At 45.9% G+C, this 16,908-nt stretch overlaps 1 protein-coding gene across 1 annotated transcript; it reads right to left on the reverse strand.

The window, feature by feature from the left end:
* Nucleotides 1-1,731: 1,731 nt before the first annotated feature.
* On the reverse strand, nt 1,732-14,730 carry LOC116907589 (zinc finger protein 433-like). The gene is given in 5 exon segments (XM_032910669.1): nt 1,732-1,823; nt 1,826-2,889; nt 4,474-4,534; nt 4,714-4,840; nt 14,656-14,730. Coding segments are annotated over 5 exon segments (1,419 nt in total).
* Nucleotides 14,731-16,908: the final 2,178 nt, after the last annotated feature.

Below are 16,908 nucleotides of genomic sequence, written 5' to 3' on the forward strand. Positions count from 1 at the left end.
TGGTGTGACTGAAGACACTCATATAAATACATTCATATAAAAACACTCACAGTGTACTCATAAATAAAATAAATAAATCTTAAGAACAAGTTACTTACTGATGCTGGATGTGGAAGCACACCCCTTACATGGATACAGCAAGAAAGCTAACGTCATGAGACTACTGATAACAAATATGACATTTCACTTGCACTATATATTTTCTGGATAATGCAAAACAAACAAACAAACAAACACCAGCAAAACACTGTCCAGTCCTTCATACTGCTGGCATTTATCAGAATGAACCTGAGGAATTTTCTTTTCCCCCCCTGTATGTGTATATATGTTTGTATTCACTTTACATCCCCATCACTGCTCACTTCCTCAAGGTCTCCCCTCCCACAGTTTCTCCCCTTCCCCCTCTCTTCCAAGAGGGTGGAGGTCTCCCTGGGTATCCCACTACCCTGGCACATCAAGCCTCTGCAGGGTTAGGTGCATCCACTCTCAATGAGGCCAGATAAGGCAGCTTAGTTAGGGGAATGTGACCCACAGACAGGCAACAGCTCTAGGGACTGGCCCCACTCTAGCTGTTGGGGAACTCACACGAAGACCAAGCTGCACCTCTGTTACATACGTGTGGGGAGCTTTAGGTCTGACCCATGCTTGCTTGTTGGTTGGCGGCTCTGTGTCTGGGAGCCCCCAAAGGTCCAGGTTAGTTGACTCTGTTGGTTTCCTGTGTGGTCTGTGACCCCTCCAGCTCACTCAGTTCTACCCCAACTCTTACGAAAGACTCCTTATGCTCTGCCATTCAGTGTTTGGCTGTGGGTCTCTGCATTGGTTTCAGTCAGCTGCTGGGTGGAACCTCTCGGAGGACAGTTACGCTAGGCTCCTCTCTGCAAGCACAACAGCATTTCCCTCCACTGGGGGTCCTGCCTGGCCACAGGAGGTGGCCACTTCTGATCCTGAGGAATTTTCAAGAAATTTCTCCAGTACTTGGGGTCTCCCACACTTCATATGATCCTGTTTGTTGTTATTTATGCACCAGAAAAAATCCTTTAATCTGGACTGTTTGCACGGGTGTGCAATTGAACCCAATTGTCCCTTTTAATCAAAGTTGTTTCCCAAACCTCATTTCTTAATTTTTGAGTTGAACCAGGAAATGTTCACACGCGTTTTCCAAGGTGAGTCCTCACGATACGTTCTTTTAAGTTCTACGAGAGTGATGATGGAGACTTTACAGATCTGTATTTTAGAATTACCCTACCACGAGTACATTCATGTGTGTTAAAAAAAAAAAAAACACCTGGGATAATTGAAAAGTTTGGAAGATGTCCTGTATATGAAGGATTGCTCTCCAAAATGCTACCTTCAATGTCTTCGGAGGCCCGGAGAGAACTAAAGGCTTTCCTCAGAGCGTGCCTAAGGTTTCTCTCCAGTGTGAGTGCTTCCACATCCTCTCTGAAAAGAACTCAGAAGACTTCATTTCATTGTTTGCAACCTTTTTCCAAAGGCTTTTCCCAGTGTGTCTGCTTCCATGTATTAGAAGGCAATTTCTATTACTAGGAGCTACACGGATTTGAAAGAATAGCTTCTTTTCGATGTGTTGTTTTCCCACATTTTAAGCATCAAGTGCCACTCTCATGTTGTCTGATTTCTCTGAGAGCTAACCAAGAGAAGACTTTCTCAAGTTACTTAAAACACCATGATTTGTTCTCCTATGAATTAGCGCATATCTTCCCAGATGCTATGTCAAGGAGCCCTTCCACACCGCTCACATACAAAGGACCTCTTGCTGCTGTGGATTCGTTCATGCATTTCAACATAAAAGCATAACGAAAGGCTTCCCCGTACTGCTTACACTCTTAGCGTCTCTCTCTTCTGTGGGTTTGCTCGTGTCTTTGAAAATATAAAGGATAATGAAAGGCGGCCCCGCACTGCTTGCACACATAGGGTCTCTCTCCAGTGTGAATTCTCTCGTGTTTTTTAAGGGTACTGGAATACCCGAAGGTTTTCCCACAGTATTCACACATATAGGGCTTCTCACCAGTGTGAGTTCTTCGATGTGTCTTTAGGGAACTGGAAGAAGTAAAGCTTTTCCGGCACTGCTTACAAACGTAGGGGTTCACACCGCTGTGGATGACTTCGTGCTTCTGCAGCTGGATCAAAAGCCTGAAGGCACTCCCACACTCTTTACAGATGTAAGGTTTTTCCCCAGTGTGAGTTCGTTCATGTATTTGAAGGTTACTAGAAGTAATGAAGCCTTTCCCACACCACTTACACACATAGGGCTTCTCTCCAGTGTGAACTCTTGTGTGTCTTCGAAGGCAAGAGGAATCAGAGAAAGTTTTCCCACAGTGATTACAAAGAAAAGTCTTCTCACAAGTGGGAGTCATCTTATGCCTTAAAAGGTTACCCAACCGAGCAAAGCCTTTCCCACACAGTTCACACACATAGGGCTTCTTAATGCTGGGAACCTTCTCATGCCTTTGTAAAGGACTGGGATGCACAAAGCCTTTCCCACATGGCTTGTGCATGTAAGACTTCTCTGCACAACCATTTTGTTCATACATTTGGCCAGATCTGACACAAGGAAGGTCTTCAAAGTTTTTATTGTTGGAAGGTTTCTCTCTGGTGGGAGTGCTTTTGTGCATCTGAAGGGACAAAGAACTGGAGTTGCTCCCCAACTCCTTATGTTCAAACAGTGCCTGTCCATATTCCTGGTCTTCATAAGGTCCTACCTGATGCTTCAGTGGCACACCCAGAGATGAATGGCCAATTCTACCTTCTTCACAGACATTCTTTACAAAGGTAGCAAGTCCTGCACAAGAGTGCCCTGGATTGCAGCTGAAGATTTCTGTACACTGACGACTTTCCTGATAGTCACAGAACTTCTCCACCAGTTGGCTGCTGCAAAACAAATGAAGAGTTCATGACTAAGACGGTGCTTACCAATGACTGAACAGAGAAATGCTGGCTTCATGCTGGGAAACCGTTTGTAACAGTTCAGACTGCATGCTTTCCAAGTCTACTTGAGGACAGTGGCAGCAGAAACAGTGGGATTGATGTACCATTGGGTCTGATCATTAAGAACATTAAATAATCACACAGCATTTCAATACAAATACTATGTACATCCTGGGCTCCAAACACAGTGGACCCATCAGCATACTGGAGATACCTTTAAGGTGGAATAATCACCAAGAACAGTAGCAGATGCTGTGTGATGCTGGCCTGAGCCTAGGATACAGTCTGTGTCTGCTGCCAGTGGCAGACCTGGGGCACAGACCTGACTAAGACATAGGGAGCTGAGAAACAGGGAGTCTAAACCTGACATGGGGCATTGAATTGTTTACACTGTTAGAGACTGATTTTTGCCTTGATTTGATTATTAGTTCTCCCCCCACCTTGGAGAAGAAATTATGTGACTGATTTTTTGTACCTTGAAGGAGTAAACAGTTCAAAGACTCTGACTTTTTAAAATGATACTAGGTTTTGACGTTTAGAGTGTTGATATTTCTTAACACAGTTTATTAGTTTTAAATTGTGGTATTAATATCAACATGACATCATGAAGACAAACAAAAAGGACAAATGATGGTTTAATGCTGGGGTGTTTGTGTCCTGACTCACATAGACAGGAGGTCAACTGTGTTGGTATTTTATCAACTTGACGAAACTTAAGAGTCATCAAAGGGAACATCAAGTGAGAAAATGTCCCGGATCACATCGGCCTGTCAGCAAGCAAAAGGTCAAAGTCTTGGAACTGTATCCTCTGGCAAGGTACAAAAACATCAGTTACAGAGTTTCTTCCTCCAAGAGGGTAGAACCAAGGCAGAGTAATAATCGAACCAAGGCAAACATTTCTTGAAGGACAATGTGGAAGTGTCTAGTCCACTGTGAGCAGTGCCATTCCCAAGCAGGCTGTCATGAGGTGTGTAATGAAAGAAACTGAGCAAACCGTAGGGAGCAAGAAAGTAAGCAGCATTCCTCCATGGCCTCTGCCTCAGTTCATACCTCTGCCTGTGCTTGAGTGCACACCCTGACTTCCCTTGATTATTTACTACAAGATGAGGTTAATGTTTTCCACCTCAAGTTGCTTGGGCTCCTGGTCTTCATCACAGCAATACAAAACCAAACTGAGACACACTGTATGGTACAAAGTTCATATATTGAACTACGATAACACATCACATGTCCTATCCTTACATTCTAGCTGTTCTCAAGACTGAAATGTTCAGAATGTATTATTGCTGATACTTTTTTTTTTCCGGAGCTGGGGACCGAACCCAGGGCTTTGCGTTTGCTAGGCAAGCGCTCTACCACTGAGCTAAATCCCCAACCCCTATTGCTTATACTTAAACACACAGATTTGGGGAGAAAATTTGCTGAGATGAAATTAGTTTGAGGCCTGATATGAAATGCAACTCTGAGTTCTCGTAAAAATGTCCGGGCACAGCAGCACTCTACAATCTGGATTGGGGAACAAATTACCTTAGTTTTCTCCAGAGATTTCCATACTCATTTACAACCTTCTGGTTACCCAACTTGTTTCCTAAAATGTAGAACCAGAGAAATAGTTGGGAATTATTTATTACCAAAAACATATTAAGTAACAGCTACCCTTATGGTATACTATATCACCCCAATTCCCATCTTCATATTCCAATTCATACGTCAACACTGATTAGCTAGAAACATTGATAGACCAAAAAAGGAAATGCCCATGTGTACCTATAGAGGCCAGGTTCCTCAGGGTTTCCTGCATCACATCTTTGTACAGCTCCTTCTGGGATGGATCCAGCACAGCCCACTCCTCCTGCGTGAACTTCACAGCCACATCCTCAAAGCTCACTGACTCCTGAAAGAACACACACACATTTCCAGGAAAGTGAGCCTCACGGCACCACAGACGTACACAGAATTAATAAGAAGGTGACATGACACTGTTCCACAAGGGTTCAAGTTGTCCTGATCATCACACTCTACTGCTCATACAGACCAAGATGCCTTCCCCCACTCACAAATGCTAAAGGTAAACTGGAGCTTTCTGGGAAAGAAACATCAAAGAAGGACGAGCTCTTGTGCAGACGACTGTGCAGTTCCTCCTTCTGCACTGCATCTAACAACTGTCACCCCAGGTTCTATTGTCTACCACCCACCATGATCAGTATCTGCTGTCCTTAGAACGTGTGCGCTTAGAAATGCTGGGCACCCTTGTGTTCTGCTGGTATCTGAGAACTGAGATCTGGAGGGATTCCTTCCCACCAGGAATATAAAAAAATCGTCTTCTCCCTAAGAATCCTAGCAATGATCTCACAGTCATCAGAGGGATGCTATGTTGGGATGCATAGAACCCAACATATTCTTTAGATATGAGTCTACATCACCTGGACTGGTAGACACCACTCATGTATCTTTTTAAAATCAAATTATTTTATTTATTTACATTCCAAATGTTCCCTCCCTCAGGTCCCCCCTCCTAGAGTTCTTCCCCCCTTTTTCCTCTAAAAGGGTGTTCCTCCCCCACCTCTACTTCCTCTCCCTTCCCTGGGGCATCAAGTCTCTCCTACTGAGGCCAGACTTGGCAGTCCTCTGCTACATATGTGGTTGGTTGACGCTGTTGTTCTTCCTATGGGGTTGCAATCCTTTTCACTCCTTCAGTCCTTTCTGTAACACTTCCATAGGGGTCCCTAACGTCAGTCCAACGGTTGGCTGTATGTATCTGCATCTGCCTCAGTCAGCTGCTGGTAGAGCCTCTCAGAGACGGCCATGCTAGACTCCCATCTGCAAGCACAATATGGAGGCAGTAAAACTGTCAGGGTTTGGTGCCTGCGCGTGGGATGGATCCCAAGTTGGACTGGTCATTGGATGACTTTCCTTCAGTATCTGCTCCATTTTTCATCCCTTTAGACAGGGACAATTTTTGGTCAAAAATTTTGAAGATGGGTAGGTAGCCCCATCCCTCCACTGGGGGCCCTGTCTATCTATTGGAGGTGGTCTCTTCAGGTTCTATCTCCCCACTGTTGGGCATTTCCCCTAAGGTTATCCCCACTGAGTCCTGGGAGTCTCACACATCCAGATCTCTGGGACTTTCTAGAGGTTCCCCTCTCTACCACCCTCTCCCAGCTGCATGTTTCCATTCATCTCCTGACCCTCTAGGCTTCCCCTCCCTTCTCCCACCCAGGTCCCTCCCTCTGCCTTCTGAGATTATTTTGCATCCCCTTCCAAGTGAGATTGAAGTATCCACACTTGGGCCTTCCGCCTTGTAAAATTTCATACGGTTAGTGAGTTGCATCATGGGTATTGTATACTTTTTGGCTAGTATCCATCTATCAGTGAGTATATACCATGCATGTCCTTTTGGGTCTGGGTTACCTTGCTCAGGATGATGTTTTCTAGTTCCATCCAATTGCCTACACAATTCATGATGACCTCATTCTGATATTTGAATAATTTTCTTAATCATATTTTCTTTATCCATTCTTTGGTTGAGGGGTGGTTTCCAGCTTCTGATTATTATGAATAAGGCTGCTATGAACATAGTGCAGCATGTGTCCTTGTGGTATATGCCCAAGAGTGGTGTAGCTGAGTCTTCAGGTAGAACTATTTCCAATTTTTTGAGGAACCGCCAGATTGATTTCCACAGTGGTCGTACCAGTTTGCAATCCTACAAGCAATGGAGGAGTGTTCCTCTTTCTCCACATGCTCACCAGCATGTGCTGTCACTTAAGTTTTTTATCTTAGCCATTCTGATTGGGATAAGGTGGAATCTCAGTTTCATATTTTTATTTTTAAAAGCCTTGATTTGGTGTGTATTGTGCATGGAGTGTGAGCATGCCGCAGTGCTCTTCTGGGGGTCAGCAACACGTTGTGGGAGTTGGTTCTCTTTGTCCAGCTTAACAATGGTTCCAGAGATTTCGGATCATCAGGGTTGCACAGCACATGCTTTTATCCCCTGAGTCAACTCAGCAGGCCTCTAGTTAATACTTCCTACAATTTGTTGAGAACAGGAGCACAACTTCTGTGACTGTACCAAATGACGATGGTGGAATGTATGTACCTGGGCTCTCTGTACCGTCCTTAATCAAACAGCAAACAAGACTTGTGACAAGGAATTCATTTGATTTATGTCCTACTGTGCTTTCTAATGCTATGATAAACCACCATGATCAGATGCTACTCGGGCAGGAATATGTTTATGTGGGTTACAAGTAATAGTCAATCCCTGAGGGAAGCCAAATTGGGAGACATAGAAAAGACATGTGCAAACGCCAATCTGGTAGATTCCCTCTCAGGTTCCCTCTTTCCAAGATGTCAAAGTGACAGCTCCCTGACCCATCTCCCTGGCCCATCACATCATTTTCACTTGATAATGCCACTGGACTGTTAAACACCAGTAAAGAAGGCACATGTTATCAGACAGAACTCTAATTCACCATGTTATCCCTCTAATTTCTAAAACACACTTGAAAGTCAAATACTTGAGCGACTGTATTCGCTGCAAGGGATGTCTGTAATAAAACGTCTCCAACCAGTCCCCTCGCAGAGCATTACGAGCCTTCCCAGAAGCCACAGGTTGTCAAATAAAAAGTCCGATGGAGGAGGTTAGGTTTCTTCCCATGGAGTTGTTTGTCCCAGAGCCACCCCCTCCCCTAAAAATTTGGCATTGGCTCTCAGCATTGTCCTTCATTGCCCACTATGTTATTGCTGAGGGAGAGAGGGATCTTCACATAATAAAATTCAAAGAGGGGTCAAGACAGACACACAGTTGGATATTCTGAAGGGATGGATCTTTTTTTTTTTTTTTTTTTTAAATCATTATCACATCGGTCTATGGGTTAGTGTTGCTTCCATGAGAGGGTCAAAACAAATCCTTATTGTTTAAAAACGAAGCTAGCATTTTCTTTCAAATGGAACCACGTGCCCCAAGGAAGAGCTTTCACCAGTCTCAGGTGGTAAACGGCAGGGAAACAAGATGTAAGTATCCAGAAAGAGAACAATGTGGAAGATTGTTGAGGTTCCCTACTGGCAGTCTAAAATGGGGTAAACAGTTCCTGGGGAAGGAGACTGTCCAGGCAAACTGGTGGAGGGCATGCTGGGACCATGGAGCTGCATGAACAGTGAATGGAGGAGATCCAGTATGGAGGTGGACAGGAGAGAAGACAGAGATTTCCCTCTACCTTAACTTCAACGTATCTGAATCTGTAACTGTATCGATCTGTAAACAGACTGTGTATTGAGAAGGCTAGGCTGATTCCACAGCAGGCTTCAAACTGGCCGTTCAGGAGACCATGCCTAAGAACTGAGCAAGTGCAGAAAAGCCAAGCAAGGCAAGTCAGTCAGTTACTAGGAAAAAACCCCAGGCTTCAGGCAGCTAATCAGAAGCTACCCTGCCACCTGGCCTGAGGCAAGGGCAAAGGATCAGCTGCAGTTTCCAGAGTTCCCAAGGGACAGTTTCCAGCTGACAGGCCCCATAATGGCTCTGGAAAGTCCCTAGAGATGGACTCAACAGATTAAGATAGAAGCCACCTACCCTGGAATTCCCCTAATGTGCTTTTAAATCAGGCCTGTGAGCTTTCTAGGTTGTCTGACTTGATAATGGGAGACCCCAGCATGCTGCACTTCTGCAGAATAAAACACTCTTTACATTCACATACCATTTAAGTCCTCCTCCTCCTCCTCCTTCTTCTTATCCTAGACCTGAAACTACTGACCAGTATGCCCTACCGTACCTGAATTTCCTCCCTCTCCTAGCTTTTGACCACCATTTCAGACTTCCTGGGCCCCTAGTTTCAGTTGAGAAGCGTTTACAGAAGAGATTATTGTCTCTTACCATCAACAACAGGCTGGGGTGTCAGATTGAGAGGATACACCAATTCCCAAACTCCAAAAGGCAGTCCATGGAGGATAAGAGCATTTCCGGAGGAGAGATTAAAGCCAGCATTCCTTAGGAACTTGGGAAGCCAGTTCCCTTCTATCAAAAGGAAGAACATGCCTTTCCTCAGGAAAAAGGGACCTAGGGCTGCCTGTTGCACCTATTAGCATATCAGACGTATGCTGGTGTCACAAGCACCTGTTACACATTTCGAAGTCCAACCGAGCATTCCAGCCCTTTTCACCACCTCCCCCATCCTAAACCCACCCAGATCCCGGGCTTCCCTTCCCCAGCTAAACCCCTCTCTGTGGCTACTCATTTTCTTTCTAATCCCGCTGTTGTTGCTGTTTCTTCTGTGTGTGTCTGATCCTACTTCTCTCTCTACGGTTTCTCTATTCTGTAACCCCTGCTATTCTCCTCTCTCTCAGATGGGCCTGGCCACATCCAGTCTGCTGTCTACGTTCAGTCTACTTTCTCTCTCTGCTCTGGACTCATGTGGATGGTTCAGGCAGCTCTCTCTCTCATCTCTGCCATGAAACAACCTTCCCTTTAATCATGACCAGAAACTGTGTCAGTTTACACAGAAGTCCCTGCAGCCATACTGCTAAAACGCATCGGGTCCCCTACAGACTCTCCCTCACTTAACTTCAGCTCTGTCTGTGACTTCAGGTCAGACTGATCTCTGCAGTGATCTCTTTAACCAATTCCTACCCATTCTGTAACCTCCCGTGGAATGTCAACGCGAGAGCTGCTGGTCGATGTTTGGTTTTGGACCTGGACAAGGGGCTGAGGTGCATATTTTACCTACCAAAGTGGACCTGGCCTCCAGGTTCTCCCGGCATCCCTCAGTCCGGACCTGGCAAACCCTGCCCCCAACTGTCCGACCCTCCACGGTTCCACAGCATCTACCCCCTGCTAAGCCTTGGTGGTGCATGTGAAAGCCTTTGTTCTTTTGTAGGAACATCCTGGCCTCTCTGTTTGGCCTTGGAGGGTAACACCTGGCGCTAACATCTTTGATGTCAGCTCTTGGTTTCGGTTTCTGTTATTCTGCTGAGAATGTAAACTTGTTTCTCCATTGTGCTTCCACTCAGTGGGCTTGGAGTATATATCCTGTGAACCTCTAACAGGAATGACCAAGTATGTGTTTTCTTTTGTTTTGTTTTTCGGTACCTTGGCAGCGAGGGCACCATCACCCAACCTTGAACTTTCCACCCTTCCCCAAGAGGCTCCCTCCTATATAATCCTGATATTTGGTTTCTCCCTCTTTTCTCTCTCTTTACTCTTTTCTCTCTCTTTACTCTTTTCTCTATTTCTCCTCCCACCACCCCCATGGAGACTCCCCTGGCCTCAGTCCTTGGGGCCACTGAACTAGCCAGAGAGCAGCTTCCCGATAAACCTGCCTTTAATCTAATCTACTCTGTCTGGGATTGAAGGAAATTACCTATCAGTCGATGTTAGTGATCAAACTGGAATAAAAGGGGTAGGTATAGCAGTACCACCTTTCATCCCAGTACTAAAGAGGGGGGTAACCAGGCAGATCCGTGGATCCAGTGCCAGCCTGCATTGCGAACACAGGGAGCAGCATGTCAGCTAGTACAAAATAGTTACAGGATGTCTCAAAACACAAACAGATGCAACAACAAAATTGGGATTAAAGGGCAAGCATGGTCGCACACAACTTTACTGACGGAGCCCCGGGTGCAAGGCAGGCAGGTCTCTGTGAACACTACAACAGTGCAGTCTATGGAAGCAGTTCCAGCCCAAGCAGGGTAAGACTTAGTCTCAAAAACCCAAACAAGATAAAAGATAGGAATAAAAGAACTCAGACTGCCACTGGACAGGCAGGAAGCAAAGCTAGGCTTACTTGGCAAATTAGCACCAATTGAAACAGGCTGACTCTGACAGGCTTCAAATTGGACGGCAGTTCAGGAGACTAGGCCTAAATCTCTGTTTCCAAGAACTTGGCAAGTTTAGGCAAGTCCAGGCAAGTCAGTTACAGAAAACAAACAAACAAAAAACCCAGGCCTCAGGCAGCCAGTCAGTAGCTACCCTGCCACCTGGCCAGAGGCAAGAGCAAAGCGTTGGCAACAGTTTCCAGATTTCCTCAGCAACAGTTTCCAGACTTCCTCAGCAACAGTTTCTAGCTCCCCATGCCCCGCAGTAGTTCTGTAATGTCCCTAGAAATAGAGCTATTTGAGTCTACAGTGAGGTTCTCTGGTGAACCATGGACCCTTACACAATGGAACCAACAATGCTGTTGAATTTGCGTATTCAATAAATTCTTCCATTGTAGCCTGCCTGGCAGAATTGAGGATATTCTAAGAGATGAGACTCTGAAACAATGGACCCCAAAGAAATGGGCATTTCCTCGGGAATCTCATGTTTGAAAGAAGGAGAAGGTACCAATCAGAGTAGGGAGTTTGTCTCTCAGAAAGGGACTTAACACCCTTCTAAAACATCCCTAACAGAATGAGCCTGGAGCCCACCAATGGTGGAGGGCAGGGCAGTGCAGGGCGGGACCACACCCTGACCTGGACTGTTTGCATCTGCACATCCCTGGCCTCTGCTTCACTTTGATGTCACTTCAGGACCTTGAAGGAAGACTTAGGGGCCTCTGTTGGGGTCCAGAAGTTTCCTCACAAAACACAGGAACACAGATCTTAGATAGGAATAGTTTATTGAGCATTGCCCCAGGGACTGTTGGAGCTGATTGCAAAATACCGCGCTCATCTCTACCCCATCCCACCCCACCCCACTCTGCCCTGCCAAAATCCTACAGAGTTTTTTTAAAAAAAGATTTATTTATTTTATTTATATGAGTACACTGTAGCTGTCTTCAGACACACCAGAAAAGGGCATCAGATTACAGATAGTTGTGAGCCACCATGTGGTTGCTGGGAATTGAAGTCAGGACTCTGGAAGAGCAGTCAGTGGTCTTAACCACTGAGCCATCTCTCCATCTTGAAATCCACAAGCATCTTGCCAAGTTATTCTACCAATCAGGATTTAGGAACAGGGGACTTCCTTGGGAACATGTCTTTATTATACATTTATCCTGTTCTCATTGGTTGCGTTATTCAGCTGTGGAGAGGGACTTGCCTTGCCTAATATCATGGCTTAACTTGCCAACCAGGATGTCAGTTAAGCACACACATGACTTTTTTGCCAGGGAGGAAGTCAATTCCCATGGATGTCTTGGGCACTTTTAACTTCATTCGACCTCTACTCAAAATGGGTGTCTTATTTCAAATGGCTTCTTATATTGCTGCAGGTGTCTCTCTTATTTATTGAATACACAAAGTCATCCCAGGGGCAGCTTATAAAAGCAAAAACTGCTCCCTGCCCCTTTTCTCTCTCTGACTCTCTTCTCTCCCTGACCCCTTCATTCTTCCCCTCCCATTTGTTCCTGGCTGGCCTCTCCCTCTCCCTCTCCCTCTCCTTCCCTTCTTCTCTCCCTCTCTCTCCCTCTGTCTGTCTGTCTGTCTTTCTCTGTCTCTATTCCATTCTCAACTCTACTTCTCATGGGCTAAATAAACTCTATTCTACACTATGCCTGCTGTACGGTGGGTACCTCAGAAGGAAGGATGCCTCAGCATGGACCTACCGACGGATCCCTCCCATCTCACCATACCAAGCTCTACCAAACATATCCTGCTCCTTTTATAAAACACAACAATAAGTGACCATTAAAAGTGGTCACTTTTCAACGGGGGCTGGAGAGGTGGCTCAATGGTTAAGAGCACTGACTGCTATTCTAGAGGCCCTGAGTTCAATTCCCAGCAACTACATGGTGGCTCACAACCACCTGTAATGGGATCTGATGCCCTATTGTGGTGTGTCTGAAGACAGCGACAGTGTACTCACATACGTGAAATAAATAAATCTTTAAAAAAATGGTTATCAAGGGGCTTGAGAGATGGCTCAGTGGTTAAGAGCACTGACTGCTTTTTCAGGGGTCCTGAGTTCAGTTCCCAGCAACCACATGGTGGTTCACAACTGATTGTAATGGGATCTGGCACACAGGTGTACATGCAGACAGAGCACTCATATACATAAAATAAATAATTAAAAAGTGGTTATCAAGAGCTGGAAGAGATGGCTCAGAGGTTAGGACCCGGGTTCAATTTCCAGCACCCACTTGGCAGTTTACACCTAACTCCAGATCCAGGAGTTATGGCACCCTCACATAGGCAGAGAGGGAAAACGCCAATGCACATTAAAAATAAATAAGTCTTTTTAAAAAACCTTTAAGAATAACAACAAGAGGGCTGGAGAGTTAACAAGAGGGCTCAGCAGTTAAGAGCACTAACTGCTCTCCCAGAGGTCCTGAGTTCAAATCCCAGCAACCACATGGTGGCTCACAACCATCTGTAATGGGATCCGATGCCCTCTTCTGGTGTGCCTGCAGATAGCTACAGTGTACTCATATATAATAAATAAACAAATCTTAAAAAAAAAAAAGAAAAGAATAACAACAAGAACAGAAGCAAAACCCCTAAAAGCCCACAGACAGGTACAGCAAGTGTTACCAGGCCTTTGGTTTAGAGCTTATTGTGCCTAACTGTACAAAGCAGTTCTCACCGACTTCATTGTGACTGGTTTTCAAGAACACCAGAGCAGAGAACATAACAGAATATGCAGTCAACTTGGGCATGAGCAAGTTTCCTAGTAAGAGTATTAACAGCATAAGATGGCTGACTAGACAGGCAGACAGCAGTTACCCAGGCCTTCCCAATGTGCAGACACTGAATCACCTTTTCTGCCTTCCACTAATAACTTTGCTCTTTCTATCAGGTTACTGAGAACAGCGGGCTGGGCCTGACTTGGGTACAGGTTGGGAATGCCAGCTTCAATAACACAAACATGTCTGTTGCCCGACACAGCAGGCTCAAGGCTCTTGTGATCACTGTAAGATCAATGGTGTTACAGGTTTGGCAGAGAGGGAGCTGAGCAGAGATTCACTGGGTGAGTTATGGCATCAAGTCTCAGGCAGCTATAACCTAAGCCACAACCACAGGAAGACCTAACCGGAGCAGCAGAGGAAGAACAAATAAAGACCGGAGTCCTGAAGCTGGGTGTGGTGATACAGGCCTTTAATCCCAGCTCTGGAGAGGGAGAGGCAGTCAGATTTCTGAGTCTGAGATCAGCCTGGTTCACAATGTGGGCTCCAGGACAGCCAGAGGCTACACAGAGAAACCCTGTCAAGGAACGCCCCATTCCCTCCCCTCCCCCTACAAAAGACTAGAGAGCCATGACTCTAAGTTATCCTTCATCCAGTCATTTTTCCCACCTTAACCGCAGCTTCTCTTTTGGTGGATAAAAACCTCAGGTCAAGAGAAATCGAGTCAGGATGTGCAGGGCAATAACCCCTAGTCATGAAGAATTCTCAACCCCAACCTGATCCATTAATTCCACTCTACTTGGAGAAACAAGATACCCAGGTATGGAGTTCCCCCAACCCTCTGCTCCCAACTCAACAGAACGGAACCAAAATAATCCAACAACAAAACTTCCTGGTGGCTACCTGTGTAAGTTCCCAAGCCTCAACTCATCCAGGGAATAAAGCAGTCCTTCGTTATTCCAATAAAGTGGTCTCCACCAGGTGTCATTGTGGCAGGATGCTTCTCTGCTCCGTTTTGTTTGTAACACTGATGCTCTGAGTAGCTGCGCCCTGAGACATTATCTGGGGTGTGGCGAGTTTTTAGGGAGAGAGCAGTAAATTAGCAGCTACCATCCACGCAGATTTCACTCCTTCGTCTATGCAAAAGAGCCCCAGTTCGACTCCTAAGGCGCCTTACGCACGACCCCTTGTTGACCCGACCCAGACTATAGGGATTCCGGCTAAGAGACGTTGCATCGTTGCATCGTTGCATCGGAAGCTCAGATAAGGACAGGACCGAGGCTCTGCTTGCTGGCCCAACTCTACCCAGCATGATCCCAGAAGGGCAGGGAACAGCGGCACCAGACCAGACTCAGCTGCAGCAAGACCTCCTGAATCTCTCACCGCCTCCAGATTGCAGCTGCCTCCTCCCACACCCGGGGCGGGCGGCCCAACAGCACTCACCATTTCCAGACTAGGTGTCCTGTGTCCACCTGCAGCTCCTGCAGTCAGTGAGGGCAACCAAGGACTGCGCTCTAGGAACTACTTTCAAAGAACACAAGCGTACCCAATGTACAGGGAAAGAAAATAGACCTATAGTGACAGATTGCCTCACTTATGGAGCGAACTCGTTGGCCAACACAAGCACTCAAATAAAACCACGATAGGCCAGCGAGTCCTAGGCCCGCCTCCCCAAACCAGAGGAACTGAAGAAGCAATTTTTACCCGGCAAGGTAGAGATCAAATTACAGACTCTTGACCTCTCCAGATCCCAGAATCCTGCTGTCACCCACGCAGAAGCCCCGGTGAGCACCAGCAGGGGGTGATAAAGGAATCACAGGGGCGTGAAGGCAATTATAGATCTTGAAGTTGAGTGGGAAACTCTTTTCAGAACTATAATCAGTGGCTGTATCTGCCTTTCTGCTCTGGCTGTTGTGGTCTCCCCCAAAGCCAATTCCAAAGACCAAGTGTTTTCCTGGAAGACTGCAGGACTAGACAGGCATCTTAACGATGTAAGGGTCCATGATTCTCCATAATTCTCGGAAGAATGATAGCCCGGACTCAAACAGTATGTAAACACAGTGTTTGATTCTGCAGAAGTCCGGAATGCTGGGGTCTACCATTACCAAGATAGAGAGACCTCTGAAATGAGCTCGGAGCCTTGATTTAAAGCACATTAGGAGAATTCAGGAGTAGGTGACCTCTATCTTAATCTGTTGGATTCATTTTAGGGACATCCCAGAGCCATTATGGGGTGTGGCGGCTGGAAATTGCTGCTGACCTGTCGTCCTTGCTTCTGGACAGGTGACTGGCAGCTTCTGACTAGCTGCCTGAAGCCTGGGGTTTTTTTTTTTTTTTCTTCTAGTAACTGACTTGTCTGAACTTGCCTGAACTTGTCCAGTTCTTGGAAACAGAGATTTAGGCCTGTCTCTGAAAGACCCTCAGGGAGTGAAGGAAGGGGAGGGGGTGGCTCCAGATGGCCAGTGTCCTTGGGAGCTGATAGTCGGGCCAGTGAGCCCTATCTCAAATTCTCTCAGGCATGTCTGGACTTTGTTTGAGACTAACTTTTTGAAATTTAACTCTTCATCTCTTAAATTGCCAATTTGAAGCTTGTCATAGAGTCTGCCTTAGCCCATTCCTCGCCGCCCCCTCCCTCCCACACCTGCATCAGAAACAAAACAATAACAAAACTGGAAACAAAATGCCATTCTGAAGTATTTCTTTTTAATTATGTTTACACGTGTGTGGGTCTGAGAAGGGGAGAGCAGTGTCCCCAGAGGCTTTCGGGTGCAACCGCCTTTGCCATCCATGCTGCTGTACCAGATGTTTTTGTTTTGGTGAAGTAAACGCTAGGTAGGGATGTGGGAACACAGCTTGGACAGTAAGAACACCTTCTGCTCTTGGGCAGGATCAGACTCCAGTTCCCAGCACCCACCCCTGGCAGCTCACAACTCCAGCTAGCTTTAAGGTAGTGAGTGGTTCTTAACCCTCCCAAAGCTGCGACCCTTAAATGCAGTTCCTCATTTGGTGACCCCAAACCATTAAATTGCTTTTGGTCGCTACTTCGTGCCTGCATTGTTGCAGTTATGAGTCATAATGTAAATATTTTCGGAGAGAGAGGGCTGTTAAAAGGCCCCTAACCCACGGGTTGAGAACCAATACTCTTTTTTTTTTTCCTTTTTCTTTTTTTCAGAGCTGGGGACCGAACCCAGGGCCTTGCGCTTGCTAGGCAAGCGCCCTACCACTGAGCTAAATCCCCAACCCCGAGAACCAATACTCTTAAGGCAATCTAATGACCTCTTCTGGCCTCTGGGGTCACTGTCACACATGTCCATACTCACACATATACATATAAAAAAAATTTCAAATGTCATACCTATACATAAATATATAAGAAGAAAAAAGTTCTAAATGTTAGTTAACTATGGTGAGGCGAGGGACACTGAAAAAA

The sequence above is a fragment of the Rattus rattus genome, chromosome 1 (assembly GCF_011064425.1).
Source record: "Rattus rattus isolate New Zealand chromosome 1, Rrattus_CSIRO_v1, whole genome shotgun sequence".
Classification (NCBI taxonomy): Eukaryota; Metazoa; Chordata; class Mammalia; order Rodentia; family Muridae; genus Rattus; species Rattus rattus.